Raw genomic sequence first — 25,920 nt, 5'->3', positions numbered from 1 at the left:
CGTAACCGATTTGAGTGGGAAAATGCTCACATTCGATGGCGTCTGGCACTTTGGAGAGGTGTTCTCTTCACAGATGAATCATGGTTTTCACTGTACAGGGCAGATGGCAGACAGCGTGTATGGTGTCGTGTGGGTGAGCGATTTGCTGATGTCAACGTTGTGGATCGAGTGGCCCATGGTGGCGGTGGGGTTATGGTATGGGCAGGCATATGTTATGGACCACGAACACAAGTGCATTTTACTGATAGCATTTTGAATGCACAGAGATACCGTGTCGAGATGCTGAGGCCCATTGTTGTGCCATTCATCCACGACCATCACCTCATGTTACAGCATGATAATGCACGGCCCCAGGTTGCCAGATGTGTATAACGCATGTCTGATGCCTTAAATAGCATCTGTACAGGCAGCTCTGCAGGGCAACTGATTCTGATTGGTTCACGTTGGCATGTGGGCGGAGCTTATTGTTGTGAGCCATCAGAAAAGCCCTAAAACTCAAAGGTCACCAAAGTGAGGACCAGCAGGTTGCCATCAGAGGTGGGTAGAGTAACCAAAAACTGTACTCGAGTAAAAGTAAAAGTACTTGAAGAAATATTTACTCAAGTAAAAAATATTTATTACTGCCTGCCATGTTTTTAATACCTATCCTTTCTGAATATGTTCTTTTGTATGTATGTTATGACTAAATTGTTGATACACACATGCAAATATGTTTATTTTTGTGAATTGTGGGGACTCTCCATAGGCGTAATGGTTTTTATACTGTACAAACCCTATTTTTCTATCGCCTTACACCAACTTTATACCTAACATTACCCCTTACGGGTAACTTTGTGCATTTTTACTTTCTCAACAAAACTAATCCTGGATGATTTATAAGTGTTTTGAAAAATGGGGACAATAATAATGGTCCTCATAAATCACCTTCTCCTTGTAATACCTATGTCATTATACAAATTTGTGTCCTCATATGTCACACACACACTTTTGTTGTGCATTGTCCCTGTATAAACAAATTAAATAAACTAAACCAAACTAAACGAAACTCTGCTGCTGTTGGTCGGCCCCCCAGTTATGGCTGTGGCCTGGGTCCAGTTTGGCTCCTCCCTGGTTCCTCCCTCCTCCGTCTCCCACATGGACTCTGCCTGCTGGCCCCCTCCCGGGTGTCCGTCCTCGTCCTGAGCCTCCTCCCAAGTTTCCACCCATTCCTCCCTCTGTTGTATCTATGGTGGGAGGACGCACCTTCCGGGAGGGGGCGAAATGTCAGAATTGGACCCGTTTTGTCATGTGTTTCAGTTCCTGTTTGCCTTATTTGGTCTTGTTCCTGTCCTTGTTAGTTTGATTATAATCCCATGCACCTGTGTTTCCCTAATTACCCAGTGTATTTTAGTTCCTGTGTGTTCATTCCTCCCCTGACGGGTCTATTCGTTGAGTTTGTGCGTTTGCTCCTGTTTCCATGTTGGATTCTCCCTTGTGTTTCGTCAGTAAAGACGGTTTAAGATTACGCGTGCCTCCTGCGTTCTCCCTGCAGTGACCAACTGTGACATTATAAGTATTAGCATTAGCATAAGGCAGTATCTACATGACAATTAAGCACATTTCCCATCAAGTAAAATAGATAGATAGATGGATGGACTGTTTCTGTGTTCAGTCATGAAAGTGTCTCTCTTTAAGTCACTTAAGTGACCTTTTATTTAATTAATATGATATCTGCAAGCACAGTTTTTTTTTTTTTTTTAACACACGTTTAAGATTTGAAGTACACTACAAGTACACATTCACTACAATTAGTGCACTTCTTTTTCACAAGGTGTGAGATTGACAGTGTTATTTTCAGCAATACTTTTTATTTAGCATATTGAGCGCTGAAATGTTCTCCTCTCCCACCGCCTGTCAAACCGACTCTTCTCATCATCCAATCAATCCCAGGCGGATAAAATCAAGATCTTCAAATATCCAGCTTTTCTGTAAAATATATCATATTATGGAAATAAAATGTGAATGGCATTTCACACTGATTTAGAGTCAGTGCTAAACGGCTGATTAGAGAAGTGTTTAGTCTCCTGATTACAGTGAAACGCTTCATTAAGAGCAGGAAAACAGCCACATTAACGGCCGTTTTCTGCTTGTCAGATGAAGTTCAAACCAGCAGCAGCCTTAAACTGGCATTAAAGCGCTTTCCCTGTTTGACCTCTGAGGAGCCGCGGCCGCTGAATTATGAATGAATGGAAATGTGTGTGTAGCTGATAAGAGTAAACATATTACAGCATGTCAACACAGCTGATTTAACAACTACAGGCTGCAGGTGTTTCTCACACACACACACTCAAGTGTCCAGGTGTCTTCCAGCTACCTCAATTTAACCATGTCAACACGTCAATCACCAAGAAATCACACTACAACTAGTGTGTCAATACATGGCAATCATATCTGACTTACAGAGAGCGAGAGAGACGGACAGAGGAGAGGGTCATGACAGCTGTCAACAACATGACCAGGATACAGTTCAGCCCAACATCAGACCAAATCAAGTCAAATCCAAGAAATAAGACATTACATATTGCTTAAAGTAACTAACTAACCAACTATTTATTTATTTATTTAACACTTAATTGCTTGTTAATTACAATTAAATGCAAAAAGTTGTATAGTTTAAATTTATATTAAATACAATTAGCTCAACTTTAGAGTGATTTTTTTTTTTTCAGCATTTTTTTCCATGCTACATCTTTATTTATAATTTCAAAATTACATTGTTGGTGGAAATCACAATACAATATACATATTTAATAATAATAATAATAACAACAATAATATTAAACATTATATATAATACTGACTGTTTATTATTGTTGTTGTTGTCATTATTATTATTATTATTTGCATTAAGGCATTATATTCATGACAATTAAGTAAATTTCTTCCCAAGTAAATAAATAAATAATAATAATTATTATTATTATTATTACAACTACTGTAATGCAAACAAATAATGGTGTATATTTTCATTATAAAGTACTTTTTTACAGTATGCTGAGTTAAAATAAATACCAAATGCATTTAAATATTTGATGCAAATGTTAATAAAAATCACAAGCATAACTAAAAAAAAAAAAAATGTTAAAAGACACCTAAAAGTAACACATTTTGATGTATGGAGGTATTTTGTATGCTTTTGTTCATTTCTGTAGTTCAAATGAAAGAACTTGACGCTGACAACAACAAGGTCATGGTTTATTTTCACCCACACAAACTGAAAATGCAGCTTGAATGGTTATATACATGGCTTCAGATAAGCGTCTGCCTGACGCAGAAAGTCATTTGTGCTTTATTCTTATTTTGGGCTGAAACATGACCCTGACGACGGTGAGATGCACCCGTATAAGACACGCAAGGCCTGACAGCACTTAAAAATCTCCAAATGAATGGCTGTGGCGACGGCGGTGATTGTGTTTGATTGCTGCAGTGTGTCTGGAGGGTTTGTGAGTGTGCGTGTTAAAGGGAAATTAAGTGCTTTGGGACTGTGATTTCCACCCAACTGCAGGATCAACAATTAATGCTTGACACTGGCTCTTTACAAAGTCAAACACACAAACACAGAATATAGACAACGACTGCAGCAGATGATCTGGAGCACACGCTAGTATTAGCAGGAACACACTATTGAAGCGGTTTTTAATTAAATTATAATGTATTATAGTTCACATTTATATATGTATATATTATTCATATCAATTAGCTTAACTTTAGAGTGATTTTTGACCCCCTTAAGTACTGATGAATGCACCGACATGCATTAATTATAAACTAAAATATACTTTAATGTCATTTCTATTGAAACTTGTACGTCATGTATTTAAACAAATGATATTCAATTTAAATGTAAGACTGAATAACACGCTAGAGTTAAAATTATAATCAAGTGCTTTAAATGTGCTTTAGTATGTTAGTCAACACAACTTCAAAACATTGTTTCCAGCTTAAATATGAGTCCATAATAATGCTTCCTGCAGTGAAAAAGGTCATCTCTTGTTGTCTCTCACATCAAAATCCACCCACATATTGGTTTAGAGCTGTTTTGATCTGTGCAGATTTCTCTCCTGATTCAGAACAGACCACTTTTTCACGGGAGGAAGCGTTATTATGGATTCATATTTTAGTTAAAAACATCTTAATGATGGATTTGTTTCAGCTTTTGGGTTCACAAGATGTTAACTGATGGACAGGAGTGGTGTGGATTATTGTGATGTTTTTATCAGCTGTTTGGACTCTCATTCTGACGGCACCCATTCACTGCAGAGCATCCATTGCTGAGACACTGATGCAGAGACACATTTCTACAAATCTGATGAAGAAAAACTCAATACATCCTGAATGATCTGAGGGTATGCACATTTTAATTTTTGGGTGAACTATCACTTTAAAAACTATTTTGCTGGACAACCAAATGAATAAATATCTAGCTAAAGTCTGAGCTAAAGAGAGTGAGTTGGCATAAACATAACCGGTCAATCTCACTCTTCACACTTGATCAAAACCACACAGAAAGAGCAGTCAGGTGTATGAAATCCCCTCACACACACACACACACACACACACACACTCATGTTGGCAGGCCGTGTGTAACAGCAGGTGTGAGTGTGAGGTGTTGCTGCGTGAATAATCTCTCTGAATCAAAACTGAAATCCTCTGAAGCGGCCTGGTAATGGCGAAAGCGAACTAGCCTAACGAGGTTACAGCGATCTGACGTAAACACTGATAATCCTGCTGCTGCGCATCACCATGAAACGCCACAAAACAGCCTCTGAAAATTGTGTTTTCCTCTTCTTTCCTGCAAATGATCAGCGTTTTATCTTTTAACCAAAAGAGTTAAAATTATATATTAGTAAATACATTTAAAATGTTACAGAAGATTTCTCTTTAAAATAAATGCTGTTTTTTTTTTACTTTCTATTCATCGGTGAATCCTGAAAATTAAAATGTATTACAGTTCCCACAAAAATATTGTGCAGCACAACTGTTTTCAACACTGATAATAATAATGCTCACAATGTTACTGTATTTTTGATCAAATAAATGCAGCCTTGGTGAGCAGAACATATTATATATTATTAAAATATGATAATATTGAATTCACGTGTCATTTTTTTAGCAGTAAATATTAACAAATTAAAAATGTAATAAAACTTGTGCAATTAAGCTGTCAGTAGTGACAAGGTAGTTCCTAGGTAGGGTTTTTTTTCTTACAATATCTTGAGTAAGAGACTTAAATAGTTGAGCTTGATGAATGCAGTCAATACTGAAATTTAAAATTATCATTCAAAATGGAAGAAAATAGAATTTGATTGTTTACTTATTGAACTGAAAGAGTGTAAATACTCCCTGAGTATCATAACATGAGAATGTGAAATGTTGGGAGATCCGCAAAATCGTATATTTTTTTGTAATTAAAACTATTATTATTATTATTATTGATATAATTAATTATTTCAGTAAATGTAAAAAGAAAGATAAACTAGACCAAACGCACCATTTTAAGGAACAAACAGCAACAAAACCAGGATTTGAGTTTGTAATGCATTAAAATAAGTTAATGAGTTGTTGTGTCTCTGCTGCCGTTCTGGCCCCGTTTCCTCTTCTGGGTGAGAAATCAGACAAGCAGATGAAACATGGGACTCATTAGGCCCTCGATGATTTAATTACTGACCTAAAAACAACCCAAATTAATAAACCCACAAGGCTATGGTTTCAGGCTCTGTACATCCATAATCTGATACTGATATTTTCTGCGTCCTCTGTGGACGCTTGGATGGAAAAGCTTTGAGAAGAGCCAAGTCGTTTGGAAAGGAGATGGAGATGATTTCGACGAGCTGCAATCTGTTTTCCAGCGCAGCAGCGGCGGTCTTCAGCGCTGTCCACATTGATTATCTTCTGTGATTTTTGGGGTGAAAGCCCAGCGGACGCTTCTTTGGATGCTCTGATTTCTCCAGATCACCCTGAAGCCCTCGCAGGTCGCAGGAGGACCGATGAACACGGCCAGGAACACGCCGGTCTCTTGGCTCTGGCTTTAATCGGATTCAAAGCCACCCGATACCTGTAATCACCTGCGTATGATAAACACCTGATGGCGTCCAGATACTGCCAGCACTGATTAACAGGCCATTCAGCATCAGGGTAATTAACAAGCGCTGACTGGTTTCACAGCAGCAGCTGAAGAGAGCCAACATCAGCAAACCACTGGATCCTGTGCCCGGATCACTGTTATATTTGATACTTTATGATTAAGTTTTAATTTTAACTGACATTTCACTAATTTTTTTGTGTTTATAATATATATATATATATATATATATTTTTTTTAAAGAAGTTTCTTCTGCTCATCAAAAACTGTTATTTTTTTAAATATTATTGCAATTTAAAATAGCAGTTTTCTATTGTAATATACTTTAAAATGTAATTTATGCTATATTTAATTTAAGCAGTACTTTCAGCATCATTACTCCAGTCTTCAGCGTCACATGATCCTTTAGAAATCATAATAATATACTGATGTATAATCAATGTTGGAAACCGTTGTGGGGAGCAGTTGGGGGTTCGGTGCCTTGCTCAAGGGTCTCACCTCAGTCGTGGTATTGAGGGTGGAGAGAGCGCTGGACATTCACTCCCTCCACCTACAATCCCTGCCGGCCCGAGACTCGAACCTGCAACCTTTGGATCACGAGTCCAACTCTCTAACCATTAGGCCACGACTTCCCCTGAGATAGATAGATGGATGGATGGATAGATGGATAGATGGATAGATGGATAGATATTTTAATTTAAATGTTTTTAAATAGTCTGTATTCATTTTATTTTAGTTTGAGTTATTTTAGTATATACAGTAAAAATAAATTAAATTGAATGAAAATAGCTTAATACATGTAGGGTTTTTATATTTCATTTATTTCAGTTAACATTTTGTGTATTTTAAAATTTACTTCAGATATTTTTAGCTTAACTAATAAACTATATTTACATTTTTGTATATTTTATTTCAGCTGATATTTTATTTATTTTTACTAGCTTGAAAAATATAGTACATTTAAATGTATACTAAATGTACCAAACTAAATTTATATTTATTTATATAGTTTAATAACTCAGATAATTATATATAAGCTTCTGTATATTGCATTTATTTCAGTTAACATTAATTTTATTTGACATATTTTACCAGCTTTAATATAAGTTATTTAATATTTTACTTCAGTTAGCATGTTTTATTTTACATATTTTTACTAGCTAAATAATATAACAAGTTTTGTATATTTGATTTGATTTGTTAATTATTTCATTTCAAGTAATGTTTTTATTTATTTATTTCTAATGGTTTTAGTTTTAGTGAACCATAATAACTCACAAGCTCTGATTGGATGCCAGTGTTGTGTTGCCCCGGTAACCCTGCGACAGGTAAACGAGTGCAGACTGAGCACAGGTGCTGTTTGTTAAAGCGGATGATGGCGAATCATTTGGCGAGACGACAGAACATTACACGTGAACAGCACAGAGCGAGATCAGCTAATGCATTACAGAAAGACACAGGTGCAGAAAAACCTGCCAGAACAATCAGCTCTCCTCCTCCATACAGCCCTCCTTCTCTGTTCAGACCAAACGAGCACAATGCATGCTGGGACGCCTCTCCTCGTCCCGCTCCTGCTGAAACCACGTTATTGGGATCTGGATTTAAAGGCAGCAGTAATTAAGCGCTAATGAAATATCTGTGCTACACCTGAACAGAGCAGCGGCTGGATATCTCGTTCAACGAAGAACAGCTTCTGCTCTCAGATTTAAGTGATACCGGTGGTTTATTAGTTTAGTTTAGCAACGCACATTAATAAACGTGGCTGTGAATGTGCCAGAATTAGCCAAAGAGCCTATTTTTCATCTAGACCCTTGACAGAATGTTAAAAAGTCACCCTAAAAACAAAACAGAGCATCTTTTATTACAACCAATAAAGAAGAAGAGATAAGTTGAATGCTTAAAAAATACAAATACTTGATTGCACATAAATAAATAAATGTGCAATGTGGTTAAATGTGCAAGGATGTTTTAGAAAGGAAAATATGAAAAAAATGTATCAGGGAGAATCATTCAATGAATAATAATTTATTGCTATTATGTGCATAGTATGTATAATCAATAAAAAAAGTAATGGAGTCTGATGAGTGTTAAATGTATATTAAAATGTAATATAAACTAATTACAAGTACATAATTTTTTGGAATCTGATTACATGCAATCACCAGTGTTGGGCAGTAACTAGCTACATGTGACGCAATTACGTAATTTCATTACAAAATTAATCTACCTGTAATCTGTTACAAAAATTGTGTAATTACTGTTACTTATGAAAATGTTAATGAATACAAAGGAGGTTACATCTGAATATTTAATTGATTTATTTTCCAAATTGCAGTGACGGCTCTAAAATACGTGACACTGGGCTAGTGTGTATGTGCAGTTAGATGATGGGGTGTGTGTGTGTGCGCGTGTGTATGTGTGAAGAATTCAAGGTCAAAGCTGAACTAGATAATAATGGCAGCCTGAGCTCCAGACATCAACAGAAGTGTCCATCACTCAGGGTCAGCCCGAGCACAAACTCACCTTCATTGACCCGGTGTGTGTGTTTGATGTGTAGAGAGAGAGACACCGGCTGTCGGTCACACACTCACTGGTGGTCTTTCTCTATGAATACTAACACACGTCAAACACACAATACCCACCACCGTCCTGCGCGGCAAAATATCAGCAAAAATCTCTTCCTGACCAGCATCTCTCTTCTAGACTTTCTCTGAGGAGTGAAACTTTTATCAAACTGAGACCAGAAGTTAAACTTCACTACAAGACAGTGAATGTCATAAATACATGTCTTCATTGTATATTTGAATTAGCTAAAAAAACCCCGCCTCCAGATTCATCTGACCTCAGAAGCCCCGCCCACTAGGGTTCAGGAGCTCCACCCACTTCCATTCTGTCATTCGACACTGAACACGGCTGAAAATTCAGCATTGCATCCCAGGAATAAATTACATTTTAAATCACATTCACATGGAATACGGTTATTTTAAATTGTAATAATATTTCTAGTTTTTACAGTATTTTTGATCAAATAAATGTAGCCTTGGTGAACATAAGCAAGGTATTGCCTGCTGTATTTGTCCTTGCTGTGAGTTTAGTAGCTCTGCCCTCTTTTCACTCTCCATTAATGAGTTCATTCATCTCGTTTTTTTTTTCTCCGGTATCTGGTCCTCTCTTCATCAAGCCGATCTTCAGCTCACTTTCAACCCTTCTTCCCTCTCCTCTCATGCAACCGCAGAATGACAGATTTAATATGCGCTGAGGTGCATTTGTCACTGATAATATTATTATAAACAGGCAACATGTCTCTCCTGCATAAACACATGTGAATGCACTCTGACAGTGACAAATAAACGCTCTCTCTCAAACGTCCTCTGGATAACGCCGATTAAATTACACAAGTGAGACTGTGAGGACTCAAGCCATCAGACGACTCGTCCCGTTTGTGTTCTGTTAATTGGCTCTTTGATATTCATGGGATCATTTCGCAAAAAGTGAGCATTCCGTCATTCTGACTTATACTGGCACGTCATTCCAAAAACATCTTCCACAGAGACTTCTGAAGAATCTTCCTGCTGCTGCAACAGTTCAGAACTTCATCTATCAAACTCTAAACAGAACAAAACCGCTATCAAAGTTGAGTTACAATCGATGCCTTCTGAGTCTAGTTCCTGCTAGAGGAAAAGACTTTACAGGATGGAGAAACTGTCACATGTGTACAGTGTTATGTTGTACATGCCACACTGAAAATATATTTGTTTGTTTGTTTATTTGTGGTTGTTAAAAAGTGTAATTTAATTTTTTTTTAATTGTAGCATGTTTATTTATTTGTATATTTACCAATTTATTTATTTACAGAATTGTTTTTATTTAATTATTTTAATTATTTTTTTTTATTATTGTACATTTTTATGTTACTATTCAATTTTAAATTTCCCAAACAGAATTCTTCATGAAGTAATATCAGGGATATAAAAGCGAATTACTCGTCGCTTTTGCTCAGCAAAGCTTCATTTATTTGGTCAAAAATACAGGAAAAACAGCAACATTATGATATATTATTGCAAAAATAACTTTTCTATGGGAATAAATAGTAATGATGCAGTGCTGAATTTTCAGCATCATTACTCCAGTCTTCAGTGTCACATGATCTTCAGAAATCATTCTAATATTCAGATTTACTGCTCAACAAACATTTCTGATTATTATCAATGTTGAAAACAGTTGTGCTGCTTCATATTTTTGTGGAAACCGTGACACATTTTATTTTTCAGGATTCACAGATGAATAAAATTTCAAAAGAACAGCAATTTTTTTAAATATAAATATTTTGTAACATTTTAAATGTCTTTACTGTCACTTCTGATCAATTTAATGTGTGTTTGCTGAATCTAAATATTAATTTCTTATTGACCCTGAACTTTTGAACAGTAGTGAGGAAGCTGCAGGAAGCGAGAAACAGTCATTGTTTCCTCTGCAGCAATTAAACTCAATTCAGTGAACAGTGACACTAGCTTGGCGCTCATTTATCAGTAAAGACGAACACAAGCGTAAGGAAAAGCCAACAGAGTAAACAGCGCAGGTATTCCTGCAGGCAGATGGATGCGACACTGTGCTCTCATAACTAAAGATATAGAAGAGCCGATCTATCATGGCCAAACGCTATCATTAGCTATCTGGCAACTTACTCATTTTGACAAAGTGCAGCGCTTACGTACTTTATCACAGAGCTCCCAGTAACCAAAGTCATCATGCAAACTTTCACACACACACACACACACACACAGATAGGGACGGATGAGTTCAAATGAAGGAGAGACTTTAAACTGCAGGAGAAAGAAGAATAAATCAGTTCTCTGAGCTGCAGGAGGAAGATGTTGTGTGTGTTTGTGTTGAAGTGCTTTCATCAGACAGCGATCACAGACAGACGTGTTGATGAGAAACGCATACGTACTGTACGGGACGCACTCATACTGCACTTCCAGGTATTTGTATGTCCCGGGACAGGGGTCGGGAAACGCATCCGGTCCAGCCACGACGGCACACTGCGTCCGGTTATTACACCTGAAAACACACACACAGAGGGGAGAAAGATCATTAGCAGTGTGTTACTATTGCATAATCAGGGTTTGGAGCTTGTTGGCAAAAAGTACACCGTTTGAGCTTAAAACATGCATTGTTTTTTAAGATTTTTGGACAAACTGAACCACATGTTCAATGACCAGAATGTCATGTAGATGTAAGCATGGTTTATTTTTTACTTTTAACTATCCAGAAACATGCACAGCATCCATCAACCTCCAGAATACCGTAGTCTCAACAAGTGATGTGCTGAAATCCTTAACAAGCAGATTTACAGGAACACCAGTACTTTCTTTCAGAATCTACACTCTAAAACACGCCCAATGTACTGTTTTAATATGAAGGATTTTTTTCATTCATATTTTGAATTATGTATTGCATTCTAGCATTGTAGGATGTACAAGTAATTTTCGGCAAAATTACCAGTTTTTAATTTTGTTTAATCTTAGATTGTAGCTAAAACTATGGCATTTTAATTTTATTATCACAACAAATGTAGTGTTTTAATTGTATTTTAATCATACGTTAAATGACTTCAGGTTAAAATCAATCTCATTTACTTCTTAATAAATGTCTCCATTTTATTGTGATGCATTAGTGAACTCTAGTCATCATTTTTCATCAAAAATGTACTTTATAATTCAGTCTTTTTTGGAGCCTGCAACATTTGGACCCCAGTGGCTTTCATTGGATACACACACACACACACACACACACACACACACACACACACACACACAAGAAACTGCTGAAATATTCATCAAATATCTTATTTTGTGCACCATAAAATAAATAATTGGAACAACATAAGAGTGACTCAAGTGTGCTTAACTGTACTGAATGTGTACTACAAATCTTAAAAGTATGTTTTAATAAACTGTACTTAGATAACATTATATTATTACATTAACATATTATAACTATAACAGATAATATTAATGAAAAGGCCACTTAAGTGCCTTACAGTAAAGAAAAATACTTTCATGACTGTGTCTAAAAACACTTTTAAAAAGTGGCCTTTGAAATAATATCAAATTAAAGTTTTACTTTAAAGTGCATTAAATCATTGTTTTAATAATCTTTTATCATGTTTAAAAAAGTGCACTTTTTTGTTGTGTTGACTAACACACTAAAGCACATTTAAGTTATCGATTATCATTTTAACTGTAGTGTGTTATTTGATATTACTTTTAAAGTGAATATATTTTAAATGTACTAAATTGCAACTTCATATGTTTAAACACAAGACATACACGTTTCAAAGACAATAGTAGTAATTACGAAATTACAAAGATGTAAGTCCTACTTAAGCAGGTCAAAAACACTCTCAACTAATTGTATTTAATATATGTTTAAACTGTAATACATTTTCATTTAATTGTAATTAACATGCGATCAAATATCTGAAATCATTGTATTCAGTTCACATTTAAGTATTATTTCTGTAGTTATCATCTGGAGTTGTTTGAAACTGATTCCACTCTGTATTATAGCATGTTTCTTTGTCGATATCACAACACAGCTATATATACTGCAGTATTAACGCTGCAGCAGAATCTGTGGCACATGACACTTTGGTCACGTGTTTTATACCATCATATCACTCGACCCAATCATAAATTATCAACCATGACCTGCCTCACATTATTTCCTGCTGAATATTCAGTTTCTGGGGGAAATACGCCACATTACAGATTCAAATCGAGTTGTAAAGAATCATGGCGATCATTTAAAGATGAAATCTTCCATGAGGCTCAATGTCAGAGTAATGTCAGCGGATCAGCGTGTGATGAACGCCCAGCACCTGAGACACTCGCGGCTGATTGAACCGTTAGCATGTGGCTAATGAGGGGGAACAAATGCTTTCTGAGTGCTGGGGTGTGTGTGTGTGTGTGTGCTTCTGTACGAAGCGTATCAGTGTGTATGTGAATGTGACTAATATTTAGAGGACAAAAGCACCCATGTGCAAAATCAGCCTGAACATATTTACTGCCATTTCATTATGCACACACACCTTTACTCAGCTGTCTAAACGAGGAATCCCAGCACACCGCTTAAGCTGATTACAATCAAACCAGACCAGAACCTGACAAGAAAACTTTCTGCTACTTCACATTCAAAATTAGCCAAAAAGATGTAAATAATTATGTAACATCACATATATGTTAAAAGACAGCATATATAATAATTATGATTAAATCAAACCATAGCCTTACAAGGAGACTTTCTGCAATTTGAAATGTAAAATGCATAAAAATAAACATTATGTGTGTATATATAATTAACAAAATAATATGCACAAAAGTAAAACATGTAAATAATTAGTTAGCAAACACACACAAACATATAATTTTGATTAAAAAAACAATCGTACAAGAAAATAAAAATCAGTTTTAGATTAATAAACTTATGAAAAATTATATGGAAAATTTTCAGAATGTAAATATTATGTAATATATCAGATATAATATACATGTTTTAAAAAGCATATAGTATAATTAATTACCAAACCATAACCTTACAAGGAAAATTGTAATATACATATTATATAATTAATAAAAAATATTTTGCAAAAAAATTTAAATAAGTATGTAACATATCACACATTATACATATATTATTTGTAAGTCGCTATGGATAAAAGCATCTGCTAAATGACTCAATGTAAATGTATTTATTTATTTTTATATGGTATATAATTATGATTAAACCAAACCATAATCTTACAAGAAAACTTTGTCCAAATTAGATTTAAAATTTGTAATAATAAACATTATAAATGTACTTTTAGAAACATAAGTAAAATAATATGCAAATCACAAATATTCAAATAATGATGTAATATCACATATAATATACAAACATTAAAAAGTATATAGTATAATTATAAAGCAAATATGAAAAAAATAGTTTCTGCAATTTTAGATTTAGAATTTGGAATATTAAACATTATATATCTACATATAATTATATAACTAATGTAAAATGTGCAAAACAAAAGTAATAAAATAAATAAATGTGTAACATCACACATAATATACATATAATTAAATAAAATATTAAATAAATGTAAAACTGGAAAACTTTATAATCTTATAGTCAAGCAATTGCTAAATGTTCTGTTGTCGTGACAACGGATTAAACTTGTATAAAAAGCCAGTGACGATGCAGGACCGTCCCATGAGAAAACACACACATCCCAGCACACATCCCTCAACTCAACATGGGGGAACTATTCCTCAGAGTTTAAGAGGATTGATCTGCTCAGAATTCATCCGTCCGTCCGTCCGACACAAACAAACACTACCTGTTCGCCGCGGGTCAGGTGAGGTCGAGCGCAGCGTTTAATCAGATTCCAGCATGGGCCGGAGGGGATTTGTTTTAGATTAGAGTAAATTATGCAACACAATGAGGATTACACTGCAAATCCCGGATCCCAGGCATCTGAATCCACACGGACAAGTGCGTTTGACTGCGTCGATGGGATATTTTCCAAACGATGCTCTGAAACTCAAACGCAAACATCTCCAGGACAAAACCGCGCTTGCGAGGAAATGAGAACGACGGAAATCAATGGCAGAACGCCGTGATATTGATTAAAGCTACAGTCATGTGTCTGCAAACATCCTAATTATCAAACCACCGTCGACTCGTTAGCTCCAACGAACCGCTTTCCGCTCCTGAACACAGCACTGCTTCTCAAAAGACACCAGTCAATAAATCACTGTGGATCGGGGAAGAGAATCGTAATGTTCTGCTTTAGCCTCGTCCGATAATGCTTTCAGCCTTCGACTGAATCACTCAGGTTTACCTGCACAGGTCCAAAATAACACGTGAGAGTAAAAGTGTCTTCGATTATATTCAATCAAATTGAGCTACATGCAAGTAAACTGGAAATTAGGACTTTTATTATGAATTAAACTAGGAAAGTAAGTTTTATAGTTTAATAGTCAACTTATTTTCGGGTCATCATCGTCATAACAGCAATGTAAACACTGCCACAGACACGAAGATATATCTTCATTTCATCACACTGAATGCTCACTCAAAACTGACGTAGTCATCACATTTTCAGACCATTTCAAGTTTAATTTTGAAGTGACACAAAAGAGTGATATCTAAGCAGGAGAGTTGTTTACTTACTTTATAATTAGTCAATAACGCCATCATTTTCTTCATTAAGGCCCAGAGCTTGCACAAAAACAAGAGGCGGGATTTATCGCAGGAACCAATCACATCAATCATAACCGATCATATCCAATTATAGCGCGATGGGGGCGGGGCCTCCTCTCACGTGACTTTCCCCCATTCATCTCAATGAGCCTCCAGAAAAGCCACCGCACGCTTTAGGGGCTCTGTTTTAAGTCTATGGGCCGAGGGGAGGCAAGCCTCCGCTATAACTTTACCTGCGGGTGTCGCTGTTTGACAGCGTTACTTTATAAAAAAACAAGTGACGTTTATACTTTTAATGCCATATTTAGTAATATTTGCAATTTTTGTTTGTAATATTGATTATTTTATCGATTATTTCCTCGGAGGAAATGCCCCTGATTATTTATTTTGTTATGTGTCAATTGTTTATAATAATCTCATTGTTATAAATTGCTATAAATGTTTATTTCAATTAAATGTTTATTTTAGTTAATTGTTATAAAAATACTTATTTTGTTTATTTTATTGTATTACAGCAGAGGTCATTGGGTCATTGTCTTTTTTTTCATTTTTGATGTGAGGTAAAGATCAATCAATCAATCAATAAACAACAACAACAATGATAATAATAATAAGAAGAAGAAGATTATTTGTTTTTTATTGTTTATAACAATTTCATTGTTTAAATGTTTATTTTAATTAATTGTTTATTTTGATTAATTGTTATACTTTATTTATTTAAGTAGAGGACCTTCGTTCATTGTCTCATTGTCTTTATCATATTTTTGATGTGAGGAAAAGTCCAAATAAACAAATAAAAAGTGGGATATTTTTGTTTGTTTTTTTATGTGTCAGTTGTTTATAATAATCTCATTGTTATAAATTGCTATAAATATTTACTTCAATTAAATGTTTATTTTAGTTAATTGTTATAAAAAATATGTATGTAGTTGTTTGTTTGTTTGTTTCTTTATTTATTTGGTGTATGTATTACAGCTGAAGTCATTGGGTCATTGTCTTTATTTTCACTTTTGATGTGAGGTAAAGTCCTCATCAATCAATCAATCAATCCCCTAACACGCTTTGTATAAAGTACAGTTGCATTGCTTCTACGTGCTCTCAGTTCCTAAATTCGTTTTAATTGTCTGAATTGTTTAAATAAATGTGTTTTTCATTGCATTGCATATAGTCATGTTTGTTTTTATTTTTCTTGGCAGGCCCACGCAAACAAGCCACTCACTGATGGCTATTCAGAAAGCAAGCGCTGAAGTCAAATGTCTGCGAGCGTTGCTATCGCCGGTCCGTCAGCCGCTGACATTTAAAAAAGGGCCAGTTAGTGTTTCCATCTGCCAGACACCACACACTTGATAATGTTTAGGAAAATATGAGTGCTGATATGTCAGCCGCCTGGATTTGTTGACGTTAAGAGCCGTTTTTTCATGTCAGAGTGGAAATCCATCGCTTGTAATTTTTCAATTTGGCACAGAGGACAGACACATTACAAGACGACTATACAAATGTGTGTGTGTGCCACAAAACCACTACAATTTCAGTTTCTAGTGAGACAGAGAGAATAGAATAAGTGAGGATATTTATGTTTGTGAACAAATTCGTCACAAAGCAGAAACGAATCAGAATCAGAATGAGCTTTATTGGCCAAGTATGTTTACTCATACGAGGAATGTGTTATAGAGACAGAAGCTCCACAGTGCTATAAAATATACAGTTGCCTCTAAACCTGAACGTTGCCTTTGTGGAAAAAACAAGCACACTTTTAAGAAGACCATTTTAAAAGAGTAACAATACTATAATTTAAAATAATAAACTTAGGTTTGAACTGAATGCAATGTTTTCAGACACTTAAGTGAATGTTAATTGCAATTAAAAAAAAATTATTATAGATAGATAATTAGACATTAAATGCAATTAGCCAAACTTTGCTTAAGTAGGACTTAAGTACGTCTTTATATGTAATTTCATAATGCCTTCTATTGTGTTTGAAATGTGGTTAAAGTACTACTGAATGTACTGACAAGCATTTATGATCAACTAAAATACACTAAAAAACTATCACGTATTTACAGCAAATATATTTGTAATGAAATTGTAATTTAGTACATAATATATAAACTTTAAATGCAAATCGAATAGCACACTACAGTTAAAACTGGAAAATTATAAATTAAAAATATGTTAGTTAACACACAAAAATACTTTTTTTTTTTTATCACGACAAAAATATTATTAAACCATTATGATTTAAATTTTTAAAGATCTGTAAAATGTAAAATACTTTAAAGAAAAACTCACTGGCGCACAAGTCTCTTTAAGTTGCCTTTTACTTTTATATCTGCAATCAGTTTTCTAAAAGTATACATTTAAGATTTAAAGTACGACAAATAATAATAATACAATTATTTAAAAAGCATGATAAAGTGAAACTTTTCATTTGACATTATCACAAAGTTAACTTTTTAAAAGTGTATTTAAGTGCGTTCAGAAACAGTAATGAAAGTGTCTCTCTTTAAGTCAATTTTTTAATTATTTTATTTATGGTTTTAAAGTTTTGTTAAACACAGAAAGAAAAAAAAGAACGGACAAGCAGAAATAAAAAAGAATAAATTAAAAAATAATAATAAATTGACTGCCGTAGATCGCAATGTATACAAAGCAATTATTTAAGATAAATAAATCAATATTTTTGCCAAAAACCTCTAAATATTCACATAAATAACTCTAAACCTACATAATAAACTTTATCCCAACACAATAACTCCAACTCATAACCCAACAATAGAATTGTTAAATCTCAATCCTACACAATACACCCTAAACGGGGTGTGTGCTTCATTTCCATTCGTTATATTTCCCTGCTGAGTGACAGATCACCATCTCCTGCCTTCCAACCGTCTGACTGCCAAACACCTCCAAACACACACACACACACACACGTCTGCATATACATATAAGTGTCTAATGCATCTCTGGCTGCGGCAGACTAGACTCATGCTGCGATGTGCTCCAAAAATAATAAAGCGGCCTCTGTTGAGCAAACAGACACCCACACACACACACACACAGTACATAAAATGAAAATATATTACAAGACCATTTCCCTTAAAATGACAGTAATTCCCCAAAACACACACCAACAATATGCACAACATTACAGCATTTTGTGTCAAATATTTGTTCTCAGATATCATTTCCACAAGTCTAAACGGTTCGAGATTCACCAGCCTCGCTTTATTTCCAGACATACAGTGTAGTGAGGCAGTGTGTGTGTGTGTGTGTGTGTGTGTGTGTGTGTTTTCTCTCTCTGGGCGCTTGGCAAAATGAACCTTGTGGGCTTTAGGGGTCCTTTAATTCATTCTGCGGTGGAGCAGGTCCAGTCCTGAGGGTCTGGATGATAAACATACGCATTTATTGCTGTTGTCTGTGAGAGACACACACAGATGGACAAATATACAACAATAACACTCACCGCCCTTCACTTTACTGTGCACAGATTACAAACACTGAAATATTCAGAGCTGGGCAACACATGGACCAAATAACACATATGTATTTTTAGGCTCAGTGGCAAAACATTATATAAATATCTCTATATTTATACAAAAAAAGTGCTGAATGTTCAGTTGTGCAATATAACTAAAGGCGGTCGGCTACCTTTAGTTACATCAAGCCTTTTGATTTTTTCATAAAGTCGAGTAAATGAAGTAAAGGTAAATGTCAGCAGGGCTGAAAAACTTAAACATTCCCAAAATTATAATCATATTTAATTGCTAATAACATTATTTCAGTATTTCATAACCTAAGAATATTTACCATTGAATTCTCATCGACAAATTGTGACCAGACCTTTTTTTTTTTTTAAATGGAAAATGACCAAAAATCACCATCAAAATTTATTTTATTAGAGTACATTTTACAAGAAAACAACAGTGTTATTTTAGTATCACTGAAATAGTATTAAAGTTTCTATTTTGAATCAGTTTTTATTTTTAATTTTCCCGTTTTCATTTTAGTTAAAGTTTTAGTAATTTTGTGGTGTTTTTGTCATTTTGTGTTGTTGTTGTTTTCATATATTTCATATATACAGTTTTTATAAATATTATTTCAGTTTTAGTTTTATTTTAGTAGATAGTTTATTTTATTTCAAGTAACAATTTTTATTTCTTATTTATGTTTAGTTTCAGTTTTAGTTTGATTTAACTGTAATAACCATGGAAAATAGTATTTCAGTCTCTCTCATTTACAATTTAATATTTAATTCAATGTTACTACCAACTTTTGTACTTATTTGTAAAATGTAATAGCAATTTCTGAGTAAAAATAAATAATTTTTATAATTCATTCATTCACTCCAGCACAAATTAAGAAAAGTTCAAAACACTCTCGCATGTTGAAATGTATTACAATTTAAATAATATATCCTTGTTTTGCATTATAGTATTGAGAATTTGGGGATGAAATATGCTTGACTGTTTTGCAAGAAACACTTATGGGGTTCTAAAGCAGGCTTATGAATGGAATATATAATTTCCTATATCTGTCTTGTGTGAAATATAACTAGGCACATGTTCAGGTTTCCTAAGCATTGCTCTTGATCTTCAGCAATTACAATTACACATTTCCCTTCACCTGCTTTATCAGAGCACCTCGAAACTTCAATTAAATGTCATGTAGTATGAAATGACTGAATTGGTAATTGGTAATTGCACAGAGAGAAGCTGTGTGATTCAAATACACTCATTAAACAAACATGACGCTCTGAGCGGGAAGAGCGAGCGCAGGGAGATTTGATTTGAAAAAGAAATGTTCGTCTTTGTTTAGAAGAACGGAGAGTGAAAGGAATGGTAATGCATGAGAAAGAAATGTTTTACATTTAAATAAGACTCTCTATCAAACGCAGGTGTGGCTGCTTCATCTGATCAAACTGTCTGCCGTCTTCACTAAAGCTCTGTGTTTAGACACACACACACACACACACACACACACACACACACACTTAAAGGCCCTGTTCACACTGCACACCAGTCTAATTTCAACTCGATTGTTTCTGAACTCAAAACCCTCAAATACTGATAATGAAACCAAAGAAAACCACCATAAAATTAATCTTAACTTAAATCTGTCCTTGTGCTGTTCTGGCAGAGATCTGTTACTTTGTCCCATGCCAAATTTAATTGTTTTTATTTTGTTTTGTTGGAAAAATGATTTTTTTTTTAATCTGAAATGTTTAATGTGATGGTAGCAACTATGGTCTAATGCACAAAAATAAAGAAATAAGTATTTCACATTTTAAAAAATGCTCATAAATACTACATTTACTGAAAATATTATTTATTAAAGTTTTTATAAAAAGGGTAGCATCACGATCAAAATAGAGAAATTCTAAGCTATTGAAAGTTAGAAAATGACACTTAAAGTTAAATACTAAACAAATGCATCTATTATAATCCTAATAGTGATCTTTTTAAAATTAGAAATGGTAATAAAATTAAATAAAAATCATAAAATTAAATAAAAATTATTAAATAAAAATTAGCATATTAAAAAAGTAAGCAAGTAAGTAATTAAGTAAAAATCAGCCCATAGGAAACATAAAAGGAAGGAAGGAAGCTAAAAAAAAACAAAAAGTTGGTAAAATGAGCAACTGGTAAAAAAATTAGCCTAGGAAACAAAAGTAAATTAATAACTAAATAATAGGTAAGTAAGTAAGTATATATCAGCCTAGGAAATATGAAAGTAAACCATTAAAAAAAATAAGTAAGTATGTAAGTAAAAATCACCCAAGGAAACGTAATCGTTTCTTTAACAACAGCATTGCTCACATACAGTATTTAATGATCAAAGCACTCACCCATTCACTATTATTCACTACATGGTAAATGTGACAGTTCACTACAGTATATGGAGAAACAGCAGACAAACACAAGTGCACTTCTACACAGACTGCATCTACAGTGACAAGATGTAGGTCGCAAATGGTGAAAAAGAAATATAATAATTAAATATGGACAATTGAGACTGAGATGCTTTTCCAAAAGTCTGATTGCAATCTGACAAATCAGCTCAGAATGTGAAGAAGAAGAAGAAAATGGTTTGGATGGGATTTGTCCAAATAAAGAGACTAAAAGGATTTGAGTCAGAAACAGTAAAAAATGCTGGAGATGGACGATTATAAAGAATGGCCAATAAAGCTTAAAACTCCCACCACTGCTGCTAACACACACACACACATGCATATGGCTGAAAACATGCACAGAATGAAGCCTTATTAAGCGACTTGAATCACAAAGTCACAGCGGCATAAATTACCATATGCGCTTGTCAAACCAAGTCCAATTAAAGGAGAGGCGGCAACAGACACGAGAATGCAAATTCCCAGAGGATGAGCCAGAAATTTCCCTGAATTTCTCCACAAGAGACTCACACAAACTTTTACAACACACACACACACACACAGAGCTGATAATGACCTGTCAGTCAACATTCACGATTTATGATCTGTGTCACTCTGGCTGTGCTCAGAACAGCAAATGAACATACTACTCATACTACTTCAGCAGCAAACAGTATAAAGTATGCATGTGTACAGTAGATATTGTGAATTTGCGTAAGCGTCAAGCCACATTTATTTCTATAGCATTTCATACAATACAATTTCAAAGCATATTCACATTAATGAAAACAAATTACAGCATTAAAGTCGCAAAGTTCTTTACTTATCAAACAACTACAATTTCAGCTATAAAGCAGCTCTAAACAGACAGCTCAGTTTAATTCAGTCTTTAGTTCATTTTTGCTCTTCGCTTCACAAAATACAGCATCCCATAATGCAAGATGTTCAGCTTGACTGTCCATTTCATTGTGACAAATTAACCTACTGTAATTATAGCAGCATTGTTTTTAATATCATTCAATATATTATACATATCAATATAATAATATAACATATTATAAATGCTGTAATATTTAATCATTTAACAATGATTTTAATAGCATACAAAAAAATTAGTTTGAAGCATTTTGTAGTATATTCTATTATAGTATCTTATTATAGTATCTAGTATCATGTATTTATGTGTTTAAAAAATTCGGTCCCACTTTATATTAGGTGGCCTTAACTACTACGTACTTACATTTAAATTAATATTTTGATACAATGTACTTATTGTGTACATACATGTATTTACATTGTACTTATATTTTAAAAAATACCTATATGTAGTTACATCTGTAATTAATTTCTGTAATTACATTTATAATTACACTGTTGACCCATGCCTTACGCCTTAACCCACCCTTAAACCCACCCATACCACCAAACCCTTACCCATATCGCACCTTACAATATGACCACAATAAGTTCATTGTACTTATTTTTGATGTAAATACATAGTAGTTAAGGCCACCTAATATAAAGTGTGACCAAAAATTCAAATTAATTTTGTGTAAAAATGTCCTTGCTTATATATTATATTACTAATAAACACATACACACACATATGTCTGTCTGTCTATGTGTGTGTGTGTGTGTACTTGGTATTTATCACATTATGGGGACCAAATAAATGTCCTAACAAGAATAGTAATACCAGTAAATTTTGACCTTGTGGTGACATTTTTAGATCCCCATAAGGAAACAAGCTTATAAATAATACAGAACAAACTTTTTGAAAATCTAAAAATGCAGAAAGTTTCCTGTGATGGATAGGTTTAGGTGTAGGGCTTATCAGTTATTCATAACTGATAAGAATAAAAACTAAGAAGAAACATAGTCTTTCGGATGAGACGTTAAACCGAGGTCTTGACTCTCTGTGGTCATTAAAAATCCCATGGCACTTCTCGTAAAGAGTAGGGGTGTAACCCCGGTGTCCTGGCCAAATTCCCTCCACTGGCCTCTATCATGCCTCCTAATAATCCCCATACACTTGATTGGCTCTATGACTCTCTCTCCTCTCCACCTGTAGCTGGTGTGTGGTGAGCGCACTGGCGCCGTTGTCCTGTGGCTGCCGTCGCATCATCCAAGTGGATGCTGCACACTGGTGGTGGTTGAGGAGAGACCCCCCCACATGATTGTAAAGCGCTTTGGGTGTACAGCAATACACAATAAAGCGCTATATAAATGCATCATTCATTCATTCATTCATTCATAGTTACTTCAAAGAAAAAACATCAAATTCAAACAAAATTTGAAATGGAACGCAGGGAATTCCTGGATTGTTCGATTTTTCCCTGTAAATTTTACAGGAACTTACCGTTAACCATTTAACAGGTTTTTACTGTAGCATTTTCACAGTATTTTACCGTTAAAATCATGGTCATTGTATACAGTGTACACTATAAAAACCATTATGCCTATGGAATGTCCCCATAAAACATGTTAACACAACATGACCGTGTGTGCGTTAATTAGTAATAAAATGTAATAAATTATGTATATTTTATATAGTTTATCTAAATAAATATATATTTACACACACATACACTCATTAAATGATTCGACTGTCAAACGCAAACATTTTTAGACAAAATTAATTTGAAAATGCATAAATAACTAAATATATTTATTTCCATATTTGTGTAACATTTGCATGAAATGCATTAAAGTCTTGTGAAAAGTCGATGAACATACTACAGTCTGCTGTTGTGTATTCATTAAGTAATAAGCTAGTAATTCATGTATTAGAGCTAGTATTTGGTTGGGCTCATATGCATTGTCTCCTCAGTGCTGGTGTAACAGCATCACCATCAGCTCCTGTGACTCGCTGAAGTTCAGCAGGTTTAGCAGCAGGAACGAGTGCAGTGTCTGCCAGACGACGGCAATGAATTATAGCGCCACTGAAAGCCACCAGGGACCCGTTTAGCAGACGTACAGTACCTGGCAGCATCGCTTAAAATTTAGAGTGTGAGCGAGATGGCCGAGGAATAAACCCCCATCAAATTCAATTACGCTGAAGCAATTTCCCCACTGCCACTAAAACTGATATTTTCAAGCGCAGTGCATTGAGACCAAACCTCAAGGTTTTTGCTGCGCAGATATTACTGCGACGGCGAGGTAAAACTGCTTACACGCAACATCTCTGCGAACAATCACCACCCAAAACACACAGACCATGCTGCTCCGTTAAATTCATGTTAGGATCAAACAGAGAGCTGCTATGTGACTGATCACAGTTATTTAGATGTCTTTTATCAATTATTATGGCAAGATGTGTGGTAAGATTGATTATGAACTGTATTTTAACAATATTTGTAAATGGAAATAAAACAATACAACAAATTTTCAATCACTTTTCAATGATCAGCTATTCCATTTCAGAACTCAGCCAATCATCATATAGAGAAAGAGGGCTTTCAAACGGGACAAAAACACAACAATCAATGAACAACCAAGCTTTTTTTTTTTATTACAGAGAGCAAATTTGTAACTTTTCTTAGCAAAAAAGCAAAATAATTAATTAAGCAAAAATTAAAAGTGATTAAATTAAATTATTACGAACCTGATCCTTGATTGCATCCATCAATTTATTAATTTCATGAATCTATCCATCCATCTATATTTATATAAATCAATGCTTTTATTTAGCAAGAACTGATCAAATGCACTTTGTTGGATCACAAAGAGGAAATTGGTCAATTCAAAAATAATAAAATTATCCAAGAGTGACAGGTAATCAGGTAATATAAATAATTTAATAAACTTCTGTTCACAACATCTGTCGATATTACATATTTTATGATGCCGTACAGCACAATTAATCTTCCCTGATGGCTGTGTTAATTGTTTTGACAGCTGAATTTATTTTAATAATTTAGATGAACTTATTCATTATTTGTCCTAATGAAATTCATCCGTAGTGTAAATGTGTTGAATTTCTTTAAATTATATTTTAGCGTTAGCATTGCATTTTTTTCTTCTCATTTAGCATCCTGTGAGGTGTGGCCTATTCGTATTCATATTATACTTCTTAACATGCTTAAATTATACTGTAAATAAAAATTAAGTGCTTTTTCTATTAAAACCTCACAAATGCAGTCAATATTAGTTTTTTAAGTGTGTCCCAGTGTGTGTGTGTGTTAGCTTTGCTGAAATGCATTAGTATCGGCCACACACTCCTTCATTTCCCTCCAGTGCCCTCGCGTTAATGGCCCGCCGATCTTCCGTCCGCTTTCAGTCGGAGTGAGATTTTACAGCGCTGTGGAGAGCGGCTGTTTGCTCTGACTGATATTTACAATTTCAATAACCTCTAAATAAATGTTTCACATCCAAATGTCAACTTAAATTGATATTTGTAGCTTCCATTTGCAGCTAGACGTGCGGAGCACCTGTACGCCGCGAGTCACATTTACAAACGCCCAGCTCTCATTGGACGGCGGTTGCCGTGGAAACTCATTATGACAGCACTCGTTCAGAAGCGACGACAGGCTTGTCAACAGATTGTATGATGTCATAGTTTCTGAAAGAGTTGCACATTAATACGTCTGTAATATGTCGGTGTGTAAACGCAGCCCTCTGGATCATAAAAAACAACAAAATATCCCTTGAATCTATTCAT

The 25,920-nt window shown here is 34.5% G+C and overlaps 1 protein-coding gene across 1 annotated transcript in view; it reads right to left on the bottom strand.

The window, feature by feature from the left end:
- The window catches only part of LOC306881696 (adhesion G protein-coupled receptor L3-like), a gene marked incomplete at its 5' end in the record, with an annotated part of 194,108 nt that overhangs the window by 115,493 nt on the left and 52,695 nt on the right, over positions 1-25,920 (bottom strand). Inside the window, one exon of the mRNA XM_079435914.1 lies at positions 11,073-11,182. Coding sequence (XP_079292040.1) covers positions 11,073-11,182 — 110 coding nt within the window. The remainder of the gene's footprint in view (positions 1-11,072; positions 11,183-25,920) is intronic.

Source organism: Barbus barbus, assembly GCF_936440315.1.
Source record: "Barbus barbus genome assembly, chromosome: 2".
Lineage (NCBI taxonomy): Eukaryota > Metazoa > Chordata > Actinopteri > Cypriniformes > Cyprinidae > Barbus > Barbus barbus.
The sequence above is the reverse complement of the archived record's forward strand: the minus strand, read 5'-3'. Positions and strand labels throughout refer to the sequence as shown.